The sequence below is a fragment of the Barbus barbus genome, assembly GCF_936440315.1.
Source record: "Barbus barbus genome assembly, chromosome: 27".
Classification (NCBI taxonomy): Eukaryota; Metazoa; Chordata; class Actinopteri; order Cypriniformes; family Cyprinidae; genus Barbus; species Barbus barbus.
Genome location: NC_136755.1, coordinates 7,452,568 through 7,478,249, shown reverse-complemented (window position 1 = coordinate 7,478,249; position 25,682 = coordinate 7,452,568). Strand labels below are relative to the sequence as shown.

The 25,682-nt window shown below is 37.4% G+C and overlaps 1 protein-coding gene across 1 annotated transcript in view; it reads left to right on the top strand.

Annotated features, from left to right (window-relative positions):
• Nucleotides 1–25,682, top strand: part of LOC306847170 (partitioning defective 6 homolog gamma-like) — a 44,886-nt gene that overhangs the window by 4,689 nt on the left and 14,515 nt on the right. Inside the window, exon 2 of the mRNA XM_079380975.1 lies at nt 4,757–4,979. Within this exon, the coding sequence (XP_079237101.1) occupies nt 4,757–4,979 (223 nt within the window). The remainder of the gene's footprint in view (nt 1–4,756; nt 4,980–25,682) is intronic.

Here is a 25,682-nt window from a genome sequence, read left to right as displayed (position 1 = left end):
CATACAGGTTTGGAACAACTTGAAGGTGAGTAAATGTGTAAATTGGTAAACTATCCCTTTAAAGCCAAGCGGAATGATACCAAATTTAAATAATTTACAAAGTACATGAGATCCTGAGAAACCTGAGAGTATCATTGTGTTTGGACACATTGTTTTGCATGCTTTATTTTTTAAATATATTTAAGGGGAAAAATCTCATTTGTACTTGGAGTTTTCATGAAACCCAATAAAATACCCAAAAGTTGTTTAATACTAGTACTAATTTCAGAGCTAAAACATATTTTATTGAACACACTCCTTTATTAAATTAAAGTAATAATTAAAAATAAAAGATAATGAAGTTAACAAATTCTTGTTTTTTTTTTTAACATGAAGTGTTTCTTTCATGTAATTATTAAAGTAAACAGTCAGAAACACAGGAAATAATGTTATCTTGTGTTTACAACCCTGCCATATGACTGCTAGGTCTAAGAAGTGGCCAAACTGTGGCAAAATAAAATGTTAGTTAGCCAAACATTTTTGGCTCTGAGTGGTAAAAAAAAGGGTTATTTAAGTTAAATAATAACCCTTTAATAAAATAACCTGATAATTTCAGTCTGACTTTAACAATTTAAGCTGCATATTTAGTAAAGCTGAATTACAGCTGTTTTTGCAGAAGAAAACTTGACTAACGTCATCAGTTGGCATCAGGGAATGAACAACAACAGAAGTATATCACTCTTTTAATGCCATTTTAAAATAATGTATCACATTAGAATACATTACATTAGGTGAAAAAACAAAACTGGAATGGATTTTTTTTTTTCTGTCAGTGCAGCAGCATCTCTGATGTCTCATCTGGAGATGATGAATGGGTTAAATCCTCACACTTAGGTGGTGGGATGGATGTTTGCATATGTGTCAACCACTGAGTACATTTTCACATGTAGTCAACTTGATCACACACCTGCCACCACAGAGACCCTCCGAGAGTATTTCTGCTGCTTCACATTTATATTTCATGTGCTAATGACAGGCTGCCATTGGCTAATGTGGGATTCTCATCCTAGAGGCATAATTATATAGAGCAGCACAGTCCACGAGTGAATGCTGGGATGCTGCAGCCTCAACCGCTGTTGTGAAAGACAAAGCGAGGCCTGTGTTTTTCAGGCTGCATGGGACGACCCACGTATTGAGTCAAGACTCACATCTGCATGGTAGTCACATGATCCGAGACATAACCTCAGCTTGACCCTGTTAGTGATGGTGATATGCCTCCAACGGACAATTGCCTTTTTCTGAATTTGAGGGCAGAGTGTGTCTCTTATGGGATTTGTTTCAGTTGGACTGGAGAAATATGCTTATAGATTACAACAACATTGAGTTTGCATACTATCTGTCTATTATTAGTACATTTCAAATAATATGTTAATAGTTTGCTAATGGCATAGAAAAACACTTATAAAGCAGTGCTGTAAGGTGACTTGTGTAAACGGACCTTAGTGTGTGTTCTAAGAGAGGAGATTTGTAGGGCCCTATGATTTCCGCGATGTGGAAAACGTTAACGGAATTGTGGAATCCACTTACAAAAATGGAATTTACTGTATAACGCGGAATGTCACGGAATTAGCCAAAGTTTGGATGCATACATTTACATTTACATTTATTCATTTAGCTGACGCTTTTATCCAAAGCGTCTTACAATTGCTATATATGTCAGAGGTCGCACGCCTCTGGAGCAACTAGGGGGTTAAGTGTCTTGCTCAGGGACACATTGGTGTCTCACAGTGGATTCGAACCCGGGTCTCTCACACCAAAGGCATGTGTCTTATCCACTGCGCCATCACCACCGCATAAATCAAAAGTAGGTCAGTACACTTAAATCAAAATGCAATATGGATTAGTGTCTGTGATCTGCAGGTTCTGTGTGAATGAATATCTCAGACATGCGGTTTTGTTTACTAACGGAACGCACATACTGAAGCGTGCATGATGCTCGTGGTGTTTTCAGCCTCTGCTGCCTCAATGTATGAGTACATGAATATATGTACTCAAACATTGATGTACTCATATATGTATTCGGTTGTATATGTACTCATCACTAGAACTGCTCTGAGAGTCACTTCATGAGCATTTTACTATTTCTTTTGAGAAAAACTATCACCATATAAACAGAGAAATTAATGGTCTTCACAACCACCCGTCAAAATAAAAGTTTGGTTTAACTTGAAGAAACTGTGACAGATATATTACTTAATAATTATTAAAACATTATTTTTAAAGGAATATTTACCAGAAAAATTATTTACCAGGATTTATTTAGCAGAAAAATGTAAATACACAACACAGAATTTCTGAGAGGGGGAAAAAGTTTCATATATACATACATACATACATACATACACACACACATATATATATATATATATATATATATATATATATAGATATATAGATATATAGATATATATATATATATATAGATATATATATATAGATATAGATATATATATATAGATATATATATATATAGATATATATATATATAGATATATAGATATATATATATAGATATATATATATATATAGATATATATATATATATATATATATATATATATATATATATGATTTATTGATTGATTTATTTAATTATTATTATTATTATTATTAATAATAATAATAAAGGATAAATCAGTTATTTAGAGATGGTTTTGATTATTAAAATTTAATGAAACCATTAAAATGGAATCCAGAAAATTAATGCAAAACATGGTATTTGGTAAAAATATAACTAAATCTGAGGAGAAAAATAAAACATATTTCATTAGGCCTTAAAAATTTTGTTTTATTTAACTGTTAATAAATTGCTGTTAAATTATGAAAGTTTCATGAATTCAATTAATTAGACATGCTTTTAGATTAATAAAATTTAATTTAACCATTAAAACCAAGTCTAGAAAAATTAAAATGGGGGAAAAACTAGGAATCCAGAAAAATTTAAACTCAAAAAATGGAATTTGAGAAAAAAGAAAAAACTGATTTCATAGGTCCCTAGATTTGTTGGGTTTGTCCATCTGTGTGGCTCAGCTGCAGTGACGGGGTGACATCCGTTCATGTGTGTTGTTGTGGAAGTTTGCTCTGCTTACTCATCAACCTGCATTGTGTGTCTCTCTATTGTGTCTCAGGTCCCTGTTTGCCTCCATTTCCTCATTACAAACAGCAGAGCTGCCAAGACAGCCGAATAGACTGTTAGAGGCCTGGTGAAAACACGTTTTATCTCTCAATGTTAGTGTTTAGGGATTCCTGACACGTCTGAAGGCTAAGTAGATTAATCAGAGACTAGTAAGTAAAAATAAGAGAAATAAGTCTGCAGTTTTGGTTAGGTGGTGAGATGTATTATGTCTACTTCGAGTTGCAAGTTGAAACTGGATAGGATGAGGATGGTGTGGTTTAACCTTGAGCTTTACAGCTGTGGTTCCCATGGTCTTGATAGAAGTTTTCCAAGACTGGAAAAGTCATGAACATTTCTATAGTGAACATCCAATTTTTCTAGTAATGCTTTGGTCAAAAGTAATTTTTTGTCTCCAAAACTTAAAATAGTTACGAATTGCTAGAGTGTGTTAGGTCGATGGATATCAACTTTTTATTCTCGTGTTAATGTATTTGTTAAAGTCCGTGTAAAGTCAGTATTAAATGCGTGTTCTGAGTTTGTCACACCACAGAAAAATGTGTTATTAACCACCCAGCCAAATTTGAATGCTAAAAAAAAATGCGAAGTAAATAAAATAAGGTATCAAAATCTTGAAAAAATAAGCAGTATGCTCTGCTCCCAAACGCTGGGGGCGTGTCCACTGGCGGCGCTGAAACCACGCCCACTCACGGGAAAGCTGCTGTCTCTCTCTTCCTCCAATAGCTTATTTAATAAGGAGACCGAGCTGTTTTGTAAATGATCGCATCCAGGTATTATGCATTTACGTGACGAAGGCATAGCTAGCTAGCAAAACTTTAGTAATAACGGTAATGACAGTAACTCGCGATTGAGCGCCGGACCACTGATGCTAATGCGCTCTAGTTATTAGGTGTGTTCGACATGAAGCAGCGCTACAGAACGATCAGTGTATGACACGAGAGCGATTCGAAATCATGAGGAGTTGTCTGCTCTTTGTAGCTCTCACTGTACTGTGATGTCACACACCGGTCGGTCAGCAGCGCTGCTTCAAGTCGAACACACGTCTTGTAGTGTTGGGAAAGGGGCCATGCTCGGTGGCTCGGTTGCGTCATTGAGTCCTGATTTAGCCCCGCCCAAACAATCCTGATCACGAAAATGGTGAAACTGTTTAACTCCACAATTAACGACTACATAGTTCACAGTTTTTGTAACATGTTTCAGCAATGCGTTTTTAACATTTATAATGTGTTTACAAACAATTCTCAGAATTGACTTTACACGGACTTTAATGTTAATTTCTCTTGTTCATGTAATTTGTGCTTTTTAAATTTTTACTCATTTTTTAAATAATATTTATATTTCTCATTAGTTCTGATTTGTTTACTTACATGTTTTACAGTTTACCAACATTTTCTCTGTCAAAATAAAAGACATCTAGCCTATTGGTTGAAAAAGAACATCTTATCGGCCAATGAATATAATATATAATATATTCAGCTTTGGTGATATATTCGTTGGCCAATAATCTTTACCTAGTAACAAATAATAAATATCAGTGTAGTACTGTTTTGTAGCAGCATGCTGACTTCTGCGTTTCTTTTGCAGTATGGAGCAGAGTTCCGGAGGTTTTCAGTGGATCGGCTAAAACCTGGCAAATTTGAGGAATTCTACAAACTCATCATGACCATCCATCGGATTGCAAACATGGAGGTGATGATTGGATACGCTGACGTTCACGGAGACCTCCTCCCCATCAATAACGACGAGAACTTCAGCAAGGCTGTGTCGACCGCACACCCCCTGCTGCGAATCTTTATCCAGAGACAAGGTACGAGCTCTCTCTCACTTCCCACCCACATCCCTTTATTCTCCATGTCCCAGTTTTTCCTTGCACTGTTTGTTTTTCCGAGGTGGATGTTCCTGCTTCACATTGTCTGGTGACTCGTCTTGGATTGAAGATCTAGTCGAGTAATCAGTCTCAGGGATGACTTGCATAGTAATATGGGTTTCAAATTCCCTTGACGCCAATTGAGAATCGGTCAGTTAGGGGTTAAAATCCAGCAGAATGTAGAGTATGAATTTAGCACATACTTGCAAAGCGATGCAGGGAGATTCAGCCCACAATTTCTGTGGTCAGACAAAAATACAGGGTAAACAGGATCATGTGATGCGTGATTGTATGCTGTGTTCTGAAGCACACGGATACAAACACACAGTCCCAAACGTGGCCCCGTCTGCAGCTATTATGTTGTCAGTGTTTCCCTGGCGTGGGCCGGTACACACTGATGTGTGTGTGATGGAGCCGCTGCGGTCTGAAGATAACTTTCTACAGGAAAGGCTGCTGGTTTTGATGGTAGGGAAGAGAGTGACAGTTCTTTCCTGTGGTGAGACTCGGACTCTTCCTGTAAATCCCTGTGCACCCTTAAAGACAAATCAGCATCCTGTTGCTGAACTGTTGAATGTGTGTTAGATACTTTTTCCTTTCAGTATCTGAGAATGTGTGTTCAGTTGCAGAAACTATGCTCTAAAATGGTTGGTACTAGCGATAGGCTGATATATAGTCTTGATTTTTAGATTGGCTTTGGATATTTGTGTCTCCTTGATTTAATAACAGAATTAGTATTATTTTTGCCATTGTGCCTTTGAAAAATCTTGTCTATATATATATATATATATATTATAATAATAATAATAATAATATAAAAAATTTTTAATTGACCCTTTGGAATTTGATTGACAAGGCGATCTGACCAATCATAACACCAAATCTGCCATTTTGTCCGACAAACAAACCAGACAGGAAATTAGATTAACAGTGGTGGACTTGAACTTGGTATTGGTGTATTGACACCACAAGATGAAGATACCTTCTTATGTTCATTCATGTTTATTTCGAGCTATTATAACTAGTAAAGAGGAAGAGATGATCCTGTGGCTCAGTGGTAGAGCATTGCTTTAGCAGCGCAAAAGGTCATGGGTTCAATTCCCAGGGAACACACATACTGATAAATATATATAGCCTGAATTCACTGTAAGTCACTTTGGATAAAAGCATCTGCTAAATGCATAAATGTAAATGATCGGTTCTTGTGCTGCTTGAACTGAGGCGCTACAGCAATCTATCACAACGCATTAAAGAGCCACAAAATGGTATTTATTGTTTACATTTCATAAAATTTGACAAAATTTGAAAGCTGAGACTGTTTCATTCCAGACGTAACCTGCTCTGTCCTGTCCTGTCTGTGCGTTGTCCGTGTCCTCTTTACTTTGCGATGTATTTTTCACTGCATGAGAACACGACGTGTGGCGTGAAAGCACCATGGCTTGTCGGATGTAGCAACAGTGACTAAAGGGGGCGGTTCTTTGCGAAGGGTCAATTAGGCATTGATTGATTGATTAAAAAGTAGGCACAACAAATCAAAAAAGAACTGGTTGTGTTTGCTAGAACAATTTGCTGTTTGGCGTTTGCTAACATTTGGTAAGTGACATCTCTTAAGAAGTTGTAAAGATCTGGACTTTTTTTTCACAAAATCAATATACACCACCTTTCAGAAATTTTAGGTCTGTAAGATTTTATTTATTTAGAAATTTATAATTTTATTCATTAAGGATGCATTAAGTTGATCAAACGTTTCATTGAAGACATTTACATTAATTAGGGGCTAAGCACTGAATGTTCGTAGCCGTACGCACTTCTTGTATACTTTAAATTTCTTCTTCTTCTGCTTCATCCACTCCTGCTATTCAGTCTGTGGTAGCCCATAGAATCACATGCGGGGAAGTTATGAGATTTGGTACACAGATAGAGGACAGTCTCAACATTAAAGGTGCAATAGGTGATTGTCTTCAGAAACATTTTTTTGTTATTCTGGTTGAAAGTCTCTTCACATCCTGATCGCAATCATTAAGTTAAGTGGTCTAAATGTATTTATATATTCTGTGGAAGGTGTAGGACCAAGAAATGTTAATCGAATCAAAATGCTCGGTCCGAGCGTTTTAATTGGCTTTCCTACCTGCCTGTCAACCTATGTATTTGCATACCTCTGCGCACCCTGTTTGCGCAAACACGATATGTCATCAGCGCGTTCACGCACACTGTGCAGACAGAGCAAGAATGGCAGGCAAACATCAGCAACCCAATCTTCCTTCCTGGTATTGTAGTACTTTTACTAACTGTGCTATAAAGTTCTCTCACCGGTGAATGACACATGATGTAGCCCAGTGGTTTCCAATTCCAGTCGTCGTGCCCCCCGCTCTGCATATTTTGCACATCTCGCTTAGTTTACACACCTGATTCACATAACCAGCTCGTTAGAAGAGAGCTACGTGCATGAACTGTGTTCCAATTGACATGCTCCCTACTCCCTGAGCAGGGAAAATCTGTTGAAGTTTATTTCACTTTGGAACATTCATTCATGGATTGCACTGCGCAGCGTCTTCACACACAGACTAAACTTACTAGAGAAGTATGAAGTTAAATATAACTTAAATTCACTGCTCGCACACTTGAATGCCCTTTGTATGGAACATATACGCTCACTTTGAACTGGAATCATGGCGGAATATCTGGTGATGTCCACTTCGCAGGGCACTTAATGACTTACGGTTGAACAGAACAACCGTCGGATGTGATAAGATATTCAGTACATATGAAATGTGCAGAGCGGGGAGGGCGCGAGGACTGTAATTGGAAACCGTTGATGTAGCCTATTGTAGTAATTTAATGTTGTCTATGGTATTCTGCTCTTTGAGTGTATGTGCGTTCAGGGGGTGTGGCTTTGGACGGCGATTCCAGGGAGGGTGGGACGTTCGCTTTCAGTTCTATCAGGCTAAAGTTAGCATTTTCCGAGATCTCCTATTGCACCTTTAAATACAGGAAATCTGGAGTCTCTAACTCAAACCCTCTAGCACCACCAACAGCTCAAAATTGTTCTCATGTATATGCTAATAACATTGCAGAAGGGTAGAATCATTCTATTTTCCCCTGATTCCTTGGCTCATGCTGAATCAGTTGCACTCTATGATGTCATTTTGCGTTACAAATGCGTTCCTGTTATTTTAGAACTTGTCCTAGACAGTTTGTCTGATTTTTACCAAAATTGACTCATCTTCATACTAAATATAACTTTTTTTTTGTTGTTGTTATTTTGTAAACTGGGCTTCACTGTTAACTTGAGTGTTCAGATCAGTCTGTTCTCAGAGGGACTGCAACCTATAGAAAGCAGGTCACAGTCTGCTGGTATGGAGGACATGTCACACAGACAAAAGAGCCACGTGAAAAGAGACAAAACACCGAGAGAGGCACCTCAGCAGGCTTGAATGTGCTCATCTTTCCACATCCACAGATAGGCCGCTTCTCTTAACGTGCTTTAAAGGTATGAACCCTGCTCTGCGGTATTCGCATTCTTCCCATCTCTGCAGTTGCACAACCGTATCCAGTAGTGCCTGGATAGCTAAAACTTCAAGAACAGCCTTCAAGCAGTTTTCATTCTTTGACAGCTTTTGCAGGTATTACGTTTGCTCACACCTATTATTATGCTTTTTAGTGATCAGATTTACAAAGTAGAATACAGATTTTGGCACCTTAGATCACTACATAAACAGTGATTAGTAGTTTATGTAGAAGGATTTAACATTTAGCCGTTCTTGCTTGGGTAAAAAGCCTGGAATGTGGTCAAACCATTCATGCATGTAAAGTTTTAGTCCTCTTGATGGCTTGGCTTCCAGTCGTGGATTACGTAAGTCGTGTTTTCTTGCAACAGCACAAGCTTTTAAGTGGTCAGCAGGATTTGTACTATTATGCTAATTAGTTTCTTTACTCGTAGCTGTGAGTGCCATTCAGCGCTCATAGTGACCATTGTGAATGTCGAACAATGAGGTGCTTTCTCACAGTTTGGCCATCAACTAACCTGAGCGTGAGTAAGCCCGTAACCAGCAACGCTCGCTCGGTACCGGAGAGTCCCAGCATTCCCGTCACTCGTGGGTTCCTGACATAGACATGGTTACACAGATAGACGGTGAGTCAGTGTGAATGAAAGATTATTCCAAAGCAGGGATACTCAACTTTAGGGGCCAAGAAAGCCACATTTAAACCGCAGACAGACAGGACTTAATTTGTGACCCTGGAGCACAAAACCAGTCGCTGGGGTATATTTATAGCAATAGCCAAAAATACATTGTATGGGTCAAAATTATTGATTTTACTTTTATGCCAAAAATCATTAGGATATTAAGTAAAGATCATGTTCCATGAAGATATTTTGTAAATTTCCTACTGTAATATATCAAAACTTCATTTTTGATTAGTAATATGCATTGCTGAGAACTTCATTTGGACAACTTTAAAGGCAATTTTCTCAATATTCAGATTTTTCTGCACCCTCAGATTTCGAATAGCTGTATCCCGGCCAAATATTGTCCTAATATCCTAACAAACCATACATCAATGCAAAGCTTATTTATTCACCTTTCAGTTGATGTATAAATCTCAATTTTGAAAAATTGACACTTAAGACTGTTTTTGTGGTCCACGGTCACATTTTATTATTATTATTATTATTTAGTCATTTAGCAGACTCTTTTATCCAAAGCGACTTACAAATGAGGACAACAGAAGCAATCAACTGTAGTATTTAAACAACTAAAAACAGATCCAAAACTAAAAGCTAAAACTTTATAAATACTACCTATACACATTTAAAAAATAAAGAAATGAAATAAAAATGACAAATGCATACAACAAAATTTCAAAACTTAACATTTAAATGAAAAACAAAAAATAAAGCTAAAAACTAATCAAAATATTAAAGAACAAAAGTTCTGAATATAATAATAACAACACTAAGCCAAACACCAAAAAAAAACAATTATATATATATATATATATATATATATATATATATATATATATATATATATATATATATATATATATATATATATATATATATATATATATATTTATTTATTTATTTCATTTCCATTTAGTTTGTTGAAGTATTAAAATAACTCAAATTAAATAAAACTAAAACTTAATAAAAGACCTATACAGACATAAAAAATTCAGACATTATTTAACTAAAATTAAAATAGATAACGAATACAAATCACGACAGTATAGTTTATCAGTAATCCTAAGAAATAACACAACTTACTTGCACATAGTAAGAAATGTTTATAAAAACTGAAACCGAAGTGAAAGAAGTAGTAGAAAAGAGGATAAATCAAAAGCGATACTTATATCCTTTGCCGGTGTCCCAGCCCGGTGGAGTCGCACAGTAGAGTCGATGGTCTTTACACTCTTTGGTCATCACACGAGGAGGACTTCACACGACAACTGCCGTGGTAAACTAAGCTTTTTTTTATACCCATCTAACAAAACAAAATACTAATTGAACTTAGCTGGACACACTTTCCTTATTTTTTCACAACAAATGGCCAAGCAAGTGCAGACACTGACAAGATACGCGAGACCGAATGAGATATCAGCACGTCTCCACACAGTAAACAAAACAAAAAATTGATGGATGCAAGCGCTTTCCAAAAACATCAAGGACATTTAAAGCCTGGTTTATTCTTGATGTATCCACAGCAGTGCTTGAGTCCACAAATACAGACACCTGTCATGGCCAGATAATGATAAATAAATTTAAAACATAAGTTTTAGAGGTGACATCTGGTAATTGATTTTTAACTATGAAATAACAATACTAAACAAAAAATGTGGTAACATTTAATTCATTTTTTATACATAAAATACCACTTACAGAAATGACATTGTCAACTGAAAAACAAGTCAGTAACTAACTACAGCGGCTTTAAAGGGATAGTTCACCAAACAATTTAAGTTACCCCATGATTTACTCACCCTCAAGCCAGGTTTACATGACTTTCTTCTTTCACACGAATATAATCGGAGTTATATTTATAAATGTCCTGGCTCTTCCAAGCCTTATAATGGCAGTGAATAGGGATCAAGATTTTGAACCTCAAAAAAAGTGCATAAATCCATCATAAAAAGTGCTCCACCCTGCTCCATAGGTTAATAAAGGCCTTCTGAAGTAAATTGATGCATTTGTATAAGAAAAATATCCATATTTAAAACTTTATAAACCACAATCTAGCTTCTGCTAACTGTCATACGCGCGTTCACGAGAGAGTGGCATTCCAGCAGATGACGTAAGACGTAGGCATAGCATACCATAGTTATAAAACTTGGAAGAGCCAGGACATTTTTTAATATAACTAATTGTTTTCGTCTGAAAGAAGAACGCTATATACAGTACACCTAGAATGGCTTGAGGGTGAGTATATCATGGAGCAATTTTCATTTTTGAGTGAACTATCCCTTTAAGTCTTAAAATCCAGTTAGTTGTACGTGATGTATAGTATAACCAACTATCTGTTTGATTTCACTAAAAAAGCACTGGTTGCTAAGAGTCATTCATTCAGGAATCATTTGGACTACATGAGTTGTGCTTTACGTCCTTTAATCTCTAAAAGAACCGAGTCATTTGTTTCTGGAATCCGTCTTCACTGTTTGTGCAAGGCATGTTGCAGTAAATCATTAAAAAATTGAACCGTTCCCAACTCTTTTTTCTCTCTTTAACTTCACTAGACTACAGAATAAAGGCTGATGTGCCATGTATGTTAAGAACAGCAATGTTCTTAACATACATGGACAGAACCGTTTCTTTAAACCCCCCTTAGATTTCTCTTTTTTTCTTTTCTTTTTCCACTCTTTCACTCAGAGAAGTCACCAGTGGAGAATTCCTTTATTTAAATGCACTATAAAGATGAGAGACGAGCAGCCCAGGCAGTCTTAATTTCCTTTCTTGAGTTCAGCCAGACATGGACTTGATCTGATGTAGCAGACACTGACTCAGGGCGCTCTAATGCTCAGTTAAGTCCCAGGAGCAGATCTCACCCCTGCTGAGACAGACTCTGGGGACTTCCACTCCAGAGCACTGTGGGAAAGACCCACCTGATGTGCACCTGTCCTGTCCTGTGGTTGGCCAGAGGCCCAGTAACACCCCCCAGATCTCTGGGTAATGACTAATGTGAGGTCAGAGGAAATGAATGTGACGGATCCTTGCACATACTCAATGTTGGGGAGGAGAAACTAATTAAAAGTAGCAATGTTGCTAATCTAACTACATTTTTCAGTAGTGTGACAGTAGCTTTGCTGTTTTTAAAATAGCTTAGGATTTCAAATGACAATTCAATTTTTTTTTTTTTCATTTAATTAATTAATTTTGGCTACAAGTAACAGCACAATATGCTGCATTAAGGTTTTTTTGGCCACTTTGTATCACATACATTACACAGTCGCTCATTTGAGTGAGCTTATAAAATGCCTGTTATTAAAATGTTTAAGTGTTGCTGGGAAATCCAATTCATTTTGGCAAATCAGCATGCCCTAAATGTTCATTTTAATGAGCTGAGTCCCTGCACAAAATCCTTGCAACATTTTGTTGGGTTATTTTATGCTACTGTTAAAGAGTTAACATTTTGTAATTTTTCTAAAAGTTTTTTTATAAAAAAAAAAAAAAAAAAAAAAAAAAATGCTGTTCTTTTGATCTTTTATTAAAGAATCCTGAAAAAAAAATCAGTTTCCACAAAAATATGAAGCAGGATCATGTGGCACTAAAGACTGGAGTAATTCAGCTTCGCATCACAAGAATAAATTGCATTTTAAAATATATTCAAATAGATAAAACACGAGAGATTCTTTCGAAAATATTAAGTCATACTGACCCTACCCTACACTTCTGAATGGTAGTTTTTTTTTTTTTTTTTTGGACTCAATTCAATTAATACATTTAAATATAAATAAATAAAAATATTGCCCCCATACACAGCATGTAATTAGCAAATTTGTATAAGTTACTTCAAGTACATCAACAATTTATTTTGAAAGTAGACACTCTTTTCTCTCCTCTGATTGGAGGATTGCTTTCAGATTATTCAAATTATACGGAACGAAAATTAGTAAAATGCATGAGTGTGGGAACATGACCCAGATGTTTTAATGTAATTCACTCCATCATGTCTGTGTTTTGTGACAATAATAAGCTGGAGCAAAACTCTGCTGTCATGTTTTGAAGCTTTTGACTTCAGTTGGTTGATCTTTGTCACGCAGCATCTGTCGCCTACAGAATAATTTGAGTCAAGTTTTTTTTGTTACAGTGAAAGTTTAGAGGATAAAAACACAGACACATGTTGTTTGTTTATTCAAATCCAAATTAGAAAGGAAGTTGATTGAGAACACATGTCCTGTCGGAAGTCTTCATAGCGTGCTAGAGGAGCGTCTACGACTTTATAATCAATGGTACATTATCTTATTTTACATAGACTGAGCATATGAAGACTATGAATGCAGTTCACTCTGTTATTGTTTACTTGGGAGTTATTTTTGTGGTCTTTATTTCTGTTGGTCAATTATAACCATAATTGACCAATCATGCTAACATCTTAGAAAGTTAAAGGTTCAGCTCAATGGCATGCTGTAGATGACCACAGACTGTAATTTTAACTTCAGTCCCTGAGTTTGTAAAAACAAACAAAATGTTTTGTTGAAGTTGTCTAAATCTGTGCTGGGTGGATAAACTTCTGGTTGTGGGTCACAGACGTTATTCCTGTGGGTGGATATTTCTCTGTGTAAACAGCTTCTTTCTTTTTTTCTGGTATGTTTGTGCAGGTTATGTGAAAGTTACAGGGTTTGCAAGTCATGACAGGCGTTACCAGATTTGATGTAACTTTGCTTGTGTGATATTTATGTCTTATAGCTAAACCTTGTGTATATTGCTGTTTATTGTCTCATAGATTGATTTTAAATTGCTGATCATACAGTATGAATGCTCAAATGTCGCTCCATGTCTTGACATCACTCATACTTACTTTACTTTACTTTACTTTTGTCATTTAGCAGACGCTTTTGTCCAAAGCGACTTACAAATAAGAAAAAGTAACTAAAACTAAAAAGTTACAACTCTATAAATACTATCTACCCACATATTTAAGAAAATAAAGAAATTAAATAAAATTAACACATGCATATAACAACAACATTTCAATAATAAACATATCAATGAAAAAATTAAATAAAAAGCTACTACTATCCCTTGCCGGTGTCCCTGCCCGGTGGAGTCGCACGGTAGAGTCGATGGTCTTTACACTCTTTGGTCTTCACACTAAGAGGGCTTCACACGACGACTGCCGCGACCGCTGCCGCGGTATAATAACCTTTATTATACCAAACCAACAAATGATCATTTCAATTCAGCTGGACCCACTTTCCTGTTTATCAACTACAAATGGCCAAGCAAGTGCACACACTGACAAGATACACGATACAGTACGAGACCAAACGCGATTTCAGCAACTCTCATCCTAGTAAACAAAATAAGCGTTGTATTAAACAACATACAACATTGTATTAAAACCCTCGTAGTCAGTTTGTTAACGTTTTATTTAAATTCAATTCAATTCAAGTTTATTTGTATAGCGCTTTTCACGATGCAAATCGTTGCAAAGCAGCTTTACAGAAAATTAAAATTTCTACATTATATTTAGTAATAGCTTATCAGTGGTGATATCTCAAGTTGATGTCTATATGGCAGAAATGTATGGTAAAAATCAAGCAGTTAATTAATGTCATGTAATGCAAAATTTGGTAGTTTTGTATGTTGTTTGAGGGTTGGCATCATCTGAGGTCCTCTGGGGGGTTGGCATCATCACTTCTCAGATGTTCGGTCGTCTCAGGTCTTTGTAAGGGCTGGATCCAGATTGAAGCTTGTGTAATTCCTAGTTGCCACGGGATGCCAGAAACAGAAAAAGTAGTGTAGCTGCTGTTCCAACTAAGCAAAAGAATGCAAATGTGCATTTGATCAGATGTAACTGAAATACAAGGTTATGAGATACATTATGTGAATGCTTGGCTAAAGAGATGTGTCTTTAGATTTAAACAGAGAGAGTGTGTCTGAACCCCGAACATTATCAGGAAGGCTATTCCAGAGTTTGGGAGCCAAATGCGAAAAAGCTCTACCTCCTTTAGTGGACTTCCTAGGAACTAGGGCTGTGCAATTAATCGCGTGCGATTGTCATATGCATCTCATAAACCATTTAGGGCCTTAAAAGTAAGTAATAATATTTTGTTATGGATACGGAGCTTAATAGGTAGCCAGTGCAGAGAATGTAAAATTGGGATAATATGGTCACATTTTCTTGACCTGGTAAGGACTCTAGCAGCTGCATTTTGGACTACCTGTATAGCTTATTGAAGATGCAGGACAACCACCTAGCAGTGCATTACAATAGTCCAGTCTAGAGGTCATGAATGCATGAACTAGCTTTTCTGCATCAGAAACAGGTAGCATGTTCCGTAACTTGGCAATGTTTCTAAGATGGAAGAATGCTGTTTTTGTAACATGGGAAATATGATTTTCAAAAGACAAGTTGCTATCTAATATAACACCCAAATTTTTGACTTTAGAGGACGTAACAGTACATCCGTCTAGATGCAAATTGCAATCTACAAGATTCTGTGTACAGTTTTTTTTGGTCCAATAAGTAATTTCTTGGTCTTATCCGAATTTAATAGGAGAAAATTATTGGTCATCCTGTCTTTTACATTTTTAACACACTCTGTTAGCTTAGATAATTTAGAAGTTTCATCTGGTCTTGTTGAAATATATAGTTGAGTATCATCAGCCTAATAATAGAAACTAATCCTGTATTATCTAATAATATTACCAAGGGGCAACATGTATAGTGAAAATAGCAGAGGACCTAGGACAGATCCTTGTGGCACTCCATACTTTTACTGAGTTTTTCATTCTATTTTTTGGGGGAATTTATCCCAAAAATTGTATACACTTATTGTCAAAAACATTGGTAATCGGAAGAATGCATAAAGCTTTTAAATACATTTTTTAATATGTAATCAAATGAACTTTTTTTTTTTTTTGCAAGCAAGGCTAAATGAAATGGGTTTCATTTTTACACACAAATTGTGATTTTCCTTAAATGTTTTAAAATATAGTATAATTATTGGTGCTATTATTAATTAATATGAGTTAATGTTTATTAATTAATAGAATGAGTTAATAATGAGAATGAGTATGCAGTATATGAAACTGTAGCGCTTATTCACATAGAGACACACAGAAAATGCAAACTTCTTATTTCAAAAGTAGTCTTTTTGTGCTATAATATTCACAGACACTAGTCCATATTGTGATTTTGATTCATTGCACATCCCTACTTTTAAATTTTCCAAATTCCTTGACTTTCCTTTTTTTTTTTTTTTAGTGAATTCCATTTTTAAGACCGAATTCTGTAATTCCATCCGCATCACAGAAGTCATATAGCCTTATGACAGTTGTAACAATCTGTATGAATGAGGTTATTCAAGTTCACAGTGACATACAGCAGATACATCAGGGCAAAGACTAAATACAGGACACACAGAACATCAACAAACAAGAACATTTCCTATCTTTGGCTTGTTCCTGCTGTTTTTGGAGATACACAGGCTAAACTAAACTGAGCCTCTCAGTCAAACAAAGTTAAGATTGAGGTAAATGTAGATAATGGTGTAGGAAATGTGGGCCAAGCTCTTTTAAACGGGGTTTTGTGTCTCGCATGTGTGTTTACACTGTGTTTCACTAACACCAACCCAAGATCACCTGAAAAAACTGCCTCGTGTGAATGGAGAAACCACATAGTTTCTACATAGAGCTTCTAAAGTTTGCTACTTTTTTATATAGTTTGATATTTCCAATAGCATAGTCACTTTCTGACTCCTAAAAATCTCAAACAATGAGCTATTGTGGTATTTTTTAATGCTCAAAAATGAATGGCATTTTGACAGCATGGCAGTGAATTTGTCTGTGCTTGTTAAAGGGGGTAAAAGCGTCTTTCTTTGCATGCACTTGTAAATGTGCCTTTTAATCTATAATGGAATGATCTTCAAGGTCTGCCTGCTAAAACTGCAGGAAATTGCTTTTCAAGGCATTCTCTGGCATTGGTAGTTTTGTGCACTTTTACTGGCTAATTTTAGAAGAGTAGCACTCTTAAGTTTCTTCCACAAAGAACTGGGGGGGAGCTGAAAACAGTCCATGAGGGAGGGCTTAGACAGAGAATAGTACAGAAGTGTCAAAGAATCATTGAGTAGTGTTTGAGAGTGGATTTCTTTGGAATATGAGTCATGGAATATGTTTATGATAATAGTTTTAAAGCATTTGGTCACTCTATGCTGGCACTGTATGGAAAAGAGCAGCTTGGAGATTGTAATTTTGGTGTGATCATTAATCGAAACTGTGAAATTTAATTAGCGCTTCTCTGATGGCACGTTTTGGCTGTTTTGTGCACACAATGTGGATAAGATAAAGCTGTGTGGACGCTAGTGTCAGATTAACACTATTGGTTCCTTGATTTTAATTGAGCTTCATTTTGATGAATCAATATCGATTTTTAGATTCCAAGACTGATCATTTAGTCTATTGTTTTCTGCTAATGCGTGAACTTCACTTGACATTTTGTTTGTGGCGCCTCCCATCCCATCACTGTAGGCGCCTCTGTTCAAGCAGCACATGAACCGATCATCTCATCCTCTTCACTACTAGCTTTAGCATGAAATAAACATGTATGAACATCAGAAGTTATGCTGAAAGAGATTGTGTATCGTGTCAAAATCGATGTTGTTTCATGTATGCGCTTAGTGTCAATAAACAGCTTACAATGTCTGGTAATGTTACATTTACCTCAGCAAAACCATTCAGTGTCTAATCAGAATTAGCTTTATTGCCAGGTATGTTTGCACATACAAGGAATTCGTTTTAGTGACCGTAGAGGCGACAGAATGACAGCGACAGGACAGGACACAGATAATAAAATAATTATGTACAATAATTCCGTGAAACACAGAGCAGCAGAGTTTGAAAAGTCCTTGTTTAACCGGGAAAGCAGAAAGAGTTTGTCCGTTTTGTTGGGTAGAGAGCGGAGATTCGCCAGATGGAAGCTAGGCAACGGCATTCGAAATCGACGCTGTCTGAGCTTCACGAGCGTACAACTTAAATGACTAATAATCGCAGAAATTTGATTTCAAGTTTCATATATCTGTAACAAGAAAATATCTCTGTAGCTGTTCAGAATTTCATTTTTAAGCTCCGTGTGTAAACCCTCCATGAAATTGATACAGTCTAAACTCTTCCTCCTCTATCCCTCTTCTAAGTGTGTTATTGTTATTTTTTGAGGAGAGTGACCTGCTATAAACTAATTTTAGTAGTATCTAGATGGTCATTGTTTCACACGCAGGTCTCAAATCTCCACGTGTTAGTTTTCATGTCTGTATATAATGCATGTGCCCATAAATGAGTTGGTTCTCCTGATGTTTCATAAGTGAATCCCTTAAATAGCGGTGCTTTCTACAGCAAAAGGGATATTAAATCCTTCTAGAAGGTTCTGCCGTGTTTTTCTTCTGTTTCTCCGATTGTCTACAGCGGCAGCCAACCGCAGGGAACCGTTTTGCACATCTGGCTGGTCGAGGCAGTGGAGCCCAGGGGCTTCTGGGAACTCTGTAATGAGAGAATGCCTGGCCGTCCGCACACACACAGCTCACCCACAGCTGTTTGTTCTCACCATGTGCCGCCGCCACCACGAGCAGGCCTGAAAATCACCAAACTCGCATCTCCGGAGCAGAGATTAATCTTCCCTCGCTGTGAGATTATATGACATCCATGATTGTTTTGATATGCTGTTTATTTGCGCCAAAAATCTGTGTTCCTCTCTGTGCTGTTCCTCTCTGTGCTGTGACTCTTACATAAGGACAGCAATGGATTATGCAATTCACGTGCTGCTGGCGAGCGAAGTTGCGATTTGCTTGAGTCCCGGGACAGAGGGCCGGTCCTGCTGAGATTATTTTTGGCCTTCGTGGAGCACGAGCAGGACTGTGTGCTGCCTCTTTCATACGGGGGAAAATAAATAATAAAACGCCACTAGAGGTTGAGTTCTTCGAATGCTGGCTGGGTTTAAAGCATTGGTCACAGTAGCGTGGCTCCACTTCTTTTGTATGCTGCTGATACTCTGGATAACGCGCTGCTTTTGTCTGCGCAGCAGAGAGGAGCCTGAGGCGGTGCCATTAACAGCAACGATTCTCGGAAACCTCATACAATACACATTATTCAGAGATTGCCTTTACTTATTTATTTTTTAAGGGAGACAGCAGCTGTCAGGCCACTCTGTGATACAGCAGTGTCTCTGTCTGTCTTTCCAGTAAAAGTGCTGACCTCTCCAAAACGCTGGGGTGTAGCAGTCATTTTAACATTAGAGTCTGACCCCCCAATTCTGTTCATGCTGAACCTAAAAATTGTGATTTTTCTGGTTTAATCACGATCAGATTTTTTCTAGATCCTGCATTAAATTTATATCTTGACCTCGATATTCGGGGAACAGACACAGTCTGTATAGATTGGACAACGCAAGTACTTCTATCTTTTAAGTGGGCAGAACAAAAGTCATCATAGTAGTTATTTGAGAATTGGCTTACTATTCCCCATCATACATTTTTAGACAAACAAGTAGTCTATTGTTCAGCAGAGATCTGAAGCTCATGATTTTGTAAAAAAAAAACGTATTATTGTGTATTTAAGCTGTTCTTGACATTTTTACAGTCATTGTAAAGTTTTAGGCCTTGCGTTGTCGTGGCAAGTTGTAAAAGTACATATAGCTACACAGAAAATATTTTTTCAAGCAAAAATTACTTAAACACTGATATTCTTCATGTTATACTGTTGAAACAGTGAATATTTTAACATTTACAAATTGGCCCAATTCACTTCTATTTAAGTGCCTCATTGTTACCTAAATTTATCATCCTTAGAAATTACAAAAATAATAAAAAAGAATAGATTATTGCTATGAATTACTTTTTAATCTGGATCTCCAGACTTTCCTTTGTACTAAGACTCAAACCTTTCACCATTGTTCATCCAGTTTTCATTTATTGAGCTGTAGTGGGCAGAACCTGGCTGTCTCATTTTGTGCTGGTTACCGCTGCTCTGTGTTGTTCTGCCAAGCGTAGCCTACACTGGAGCCACTGGATGACTGCTGTAAAATGTAGTTGATGTTGTGTGGTCCAGCGTGTGTGGTACGTTTAAAGGATGCTGTAAAAGAAGGCGAGAGGGCAGAGGGTGGAGCGGACGCCATGTGAGCTCTTTGTGTCACACAGGTGGATTTTAACGGAAACTCTGACACACGTTTTCCTGCTGGAATTTCTGAACAGGCTCTAACACCGCTGACACCTTTGGTGCTTTTTGTCATTTGTTTTTTCGGTTTCCATTCTAAAGAATGAGTTTGTTTCTTTTGATTTGTGTTATAAAGGGCCTTTGTTTTAGAAGGTGTTCTGTAAAACCATTCAAAATCAAAATAGTGTTAAAAGTAGACTTGTGGCCTGTAATGACTTTCTGTCTTACCCACAAACCTCAATGCTTTTATTACATAGAAAACTTTTCCAGCCTTAAAGGAATTTACCAGGTTCAATACAGTTTAAGCTCAGTCGACAGCATTTGTTGCATAATGTTGATTGCCACCAAAAATAGCTGATTCGTTCCTCATTTTCGTTAAAACAAAAAAAAAGAGTGAAAATCAGGGTTAGGCTGAGACACATTGTGGAAGTAAATGGGGCTAATTTTTTGAGGACTTAAATGTGAAATTTATAATGCTGTAAAACCACTTAAATAATTTTTTTCTGTGAAATTAAAGCTTGTGTATTGTATTATTTTATCTGCAAAGTTGTTCATGCCAATTTTATGGTCATTTTACGGTATTGGGCATTGTAGGATATAACCACTGAAATGGTAAGTGTTTTTTTTTTTTTTTTACAATAAAATAGTTAACACTCATATCATTCACATCTTGTGGTTGTACTGTTAAAACAGTGAGTATTTTTAACATTCACAAATTGGTACCACTTTTATGCCTAATGGCACTTTTCCACTGCATGGTACAGCACGGTACGGTTCAGTACGGCTCACTTTTGGTGGGTTTTCCACTGGGTACAGTACCTGGTACTTTTTTTTTAGTACCACCTCGGCCGAGGTTCCAAGCGAGCCGTACCGTTATCAAAACGTGACGTGTAAACTCTGCTGATCACTGATTGGCCGGAGAAAATCGTCACTGCCTGCGTCATTGAGCTTGCGGCACGACACCCAACAGACCCGCTAGATTTAAATCAGCACAGCCAGTGAAGGACCGAACACAACTGTTTTGAATGAGCGCACCTTTCTTTTAATAACCAAATAATGGCTGTTTCGTTGTCTGTTGAGGAAGTACAGACGTTCCTCTCGTTGATAGCCGAGGAGCGGATCCAGCGAGAGCTTAAAGGAGCGACGTGGAATTAAAACGTTTTTCAGGAGTCACGGCAGTAGAGGTGGCGCTGCTATAACGACACGTGAATAATCCCGCCCACTCTAAAGCGGTACTAAACTGCAGTGGAAACTCAAACCGAGCCGAACTGAGCCGTGTCGTGCTGTTCTGAGCCGTGCCGAGTCGTACCACGCAGTGGAAAAGTGCCATTACTGAACTGAAAAAATTAACAAATCTAAATTGCTTTTTGTGGTAATTAATATTTTGTCACGTGCTGTCAATTGAAAATTTCTTTTTACACTTGCAATGAAACATTAAATATATTTTTTTTGTTTTGTTTAGTTTTTTTGTATTTAAGTTTTTTTTTTTTTTTGTATTGTGAAATACAAAACGGTGTAACGGATTATAGAAAAAAAAAATGTTGGACTAGGACATAAATTTATTTATCAGTTGATTTCTATTTTACTGAGCCCTTAAGGGGACATGGTAGAAAAAATTAGATGAGAGGAAAAATTTGATTTTAAATGCTTGTGTTCTCTCACAAAAGTATTGTGTTCTCTGAGAAACTTTGCCTTCACTCGCAAAACGTTTGCATTCTTTCATAAAAGTATTGCGTTCCCCCCTGACAAACTTTGGGTTCGCTCGCAAAAGCACAGAATATAATTTTCCTTTCGTTTCCTTCTCTGTGGAATGCAGTACTTTTGCAAGAGATTGCAAAACCACTAAAATTATAATTTCAATATAATTCCGTAGGATTTAACTTTCAAAAAGATTTGTTTTTAGCCAGTTCTTGGTTCCTCAGGATTCATTGCTTTAGAAAGTAATGCTTTTGAATCACCAGGCTTGCCTGTTACTGTTCACAGTAAATTTGGCCTGCTGATAACTTGCACTGGCTTCTGAGTGACCTTACTGCACACATTGTTTGAATTCACTTCGATTTGGCATCACTCAACACCACCCTATTGGAGACAAACAGAGTTATACAATATACCTCTCTTGTGCCCACTCCCCAAATCAGAAAGTTACTCTGGAAGAGTGATTCTTGTGTGTTGTCCAATGTCTTGCTTTTCAGCCTGTTGTTGCAGAGCGGAAGGAAGTGGAGTTCACCAGGATTCTGGAGGCTATAATTGTTTATAGCCTGGAGCAGAAGTTTGTGGCCTCTGGATTCGGCCCAGTGCCGTGCGGTTGGACTGAGATTTGAGGCCGCAGCCCTGTTCAGGGTGTGTGCACCAGGAGAGGTGCATTCTGGGTTACAGTGGTTTAGCCACTCTTCTGAAATCTAACTCGAGGTGCCTGGCTGAGCAAGAGTAGCTGGTTTTTGCAAAGCTTATTCCTGTTCCTTGCTAATTAGGACTTCTCTCTGAGACAAGACCAGGCATGTGGAGCACATGAGCTGTTTATCCTACCACAGCGCCGCTCTTCAAGGGATCTACTCGCTTTGATTCAGAGTTTTAAAGACATGTGTGTGCTTGTTTATCTGGGATTACGACTATGCCATTTGAAAAGCAAATGGGTCAGTTTTAAATCATGCGGACGGAAAAATGTACCTGACGTTTCTCTTAAAACGACACCGTAATCGGAGCCGTCTAACAGCTGTCTGTATAAAGCGACTGTTAGAGGCATGACTAAAATGTTTTTTAATTACTGCCACAAAGACAGTAATTAAACAGTAATTTATAATTTAGTAATTTTTAGACAGGTTTTTTTTTTTTTTTTTTTTTTTTTTTTTTTTTTATTCTTATCAAGTGACCAACACCTAATAACACATGTATCATTAGAGATTTTCTCACCGCATTCACAAACTTCTCCAACCTGCTGAAAATGTTTAACATTCTCGTTTGCAGACAGGCCGTCTGGGCCATTTCAGACTATTTGTGGTAACAAGACGCAGTTGTCTTTTGTCTTTCTCAGTCTCTTCTGTCAGTCATCTTTGCCCATATCTTGTTTTCTTAGACCCGTTTCTTTGAAAATAATCTTTGGAAAAAACAACTCCTAGCACACTATTATAATTCAATATTGTGAACTCTTCATGTTTGGTTATTCATTGACCAGTTTGTTACAGAAACAATCTATTCACAATTAATTATCGTTTTGTCTATTTTATTACTTACAACTTAAGTGTAACTTATTTTTTTTACCGTGGTTTATTTACTGTTCAGCTGCAGCTCAATTGGGCCATTCCCCTGTATTTTTGACTATAACTGGATTTAAAAACAATTTTTTCTAAGTGTTTTTTTTTTGTCAACATCATCATGATGCTCATTTTCATCTGTTATTGTGGACGAAATTAAAATGCACATTACTATTTTAGTCTTCACTTATATTAGTAACTGTCTGGCTGATTTCCTTCTCATACTTTATTCCCCCACTGACAGTGGTGAAGAGTCTTCTTTGTAATCAAGTCCTAAATTAGCTCAGTGGTAAGGAGGTGGAGGGGGGTCTACAGCTCTCAAGACCTAAGCGTATTGCTGGCTTAGAGTTTTTTTCTCCTTCATTAGAGAGAAATTGAGATGATATTGCAGTTGTGACCTAATGGTTAGAGAGTCGGACTTGTAACCTGAAGGTTGTGGGTTCGACTCCCAGTACCGACAGGAATTGTAGATGGGGGGGGATTGAACGTACAGCGCCCGCTTCCACCTTCAATACCATGACTGAGGTGCCCTTGAGCAAGGCACCGAACCCCCTACTGCTCCCCGGGTGCCGCAGCAAATGGCTGCCCACTGCTCTGGGTGTGCGCTCACAATTCACTGCTGTGTGTGTGCACTTGGATGGGATAAATGCAGATCACAAATTGAGAGTATGGGTTACCATACTTGGCTACACGTCATGTCACTTTAAATTCAATATCAGGGGTTGATGTGGCACAGTAGTTAAAGATCTGAGCTAAAAAGTTCTAGGTTTTTGAGTCATGAGTCATTACCACTAGATCCTAACAAGTTCTTAACCTCAGGTAGATGATTGTCCCGGTAACAATTTAGTGTTTGTTAAATGACTACTTACTAAGTCAAATCAGACAGTCACAGTAAACAACCTGTGACTAGAGAACAGTCCAAGTCCAGCCCAGTCCAGAACCTACTGGGGGTCCGTATGGAAAAATAAAGATAGGGGAAGTCACGGGAAAATCTGTAATTGTCTTTTTCCAGTGGATGAGGGGCAGCCAGTGATCAGTCAATCAATGGTGAAGCAATTATGTCCATTTTCCACCAAGATGCTGTTGCTGGACCTGCAGCCTTCTCATTACCAGCAAAGCTCTTTAAAATCTGTGCCACACCACCCTCTGATTACCCCTGCATCCGTTCCTTATCTCCATTTCTGTGTAATAAATGAGCTGAATCTCAGAGCCAGAGGTACACTCGAGGTCGTGAGAACTGCAGGAGTGACCCTGCCGCCCAGCTCATTTAGGTGGACTTAATTACAAAGAAGACTCTACACCCCCACAGTTACACAGACACACCCAGGCTGTTTATGGATCATTCACAGATCGTTCGTGCTCTGGCCTCATATGGTTTTTGGGAGGCTGAGGGCCAAATGTATATTAATTGCTGACGGCACCATCTGGATACGCATCCCACCCATCGCAGTTGCCTCAGATCCCCCGTCCCTCCGTTACCCTCGCCCTCTCTCCATCATTCCTGCATGCAAGGGATGAGTTGGCTGGAATACTCCCCATCTTCTGTCATGAGTGAGTTCACAGAAGTTCACATGGACTGTACTATCATCCATGTTTGCAAATGTTTTCTTCTGCTTGTAAAAGATTAGTTTACCCATAGAACTTCTGTTGTCATTTACTCCCCCTAATGTGGCTCCAAAATCCTCTGACTTTATTTCCCGAAACGCAAAAGGAGAATAGAACAAAATCCATTGATATTTTTTATGTTATGAGTAGATTAAAATTAAGTTATAAAACACTGAAGGTTTTTTTAGCCCCTCCAGAAGGAGGTTAATCAATCAAACAGATCAAATCAGTGAGTTAGAGAACTGGATCATTTCACTTTGTGAACTTATCATTCAGATCGGTTTTGTGAACTGGATTCATTGAATAAACCGTTATTTGTATTTATAATCATAAATGCAGCAATGAAATCTGGTACAAGAATCACCTCCGTATTTACATACATTTTGTGCACATTTACATATGTGAAGCCCATTGCAATAGTCAGAAACT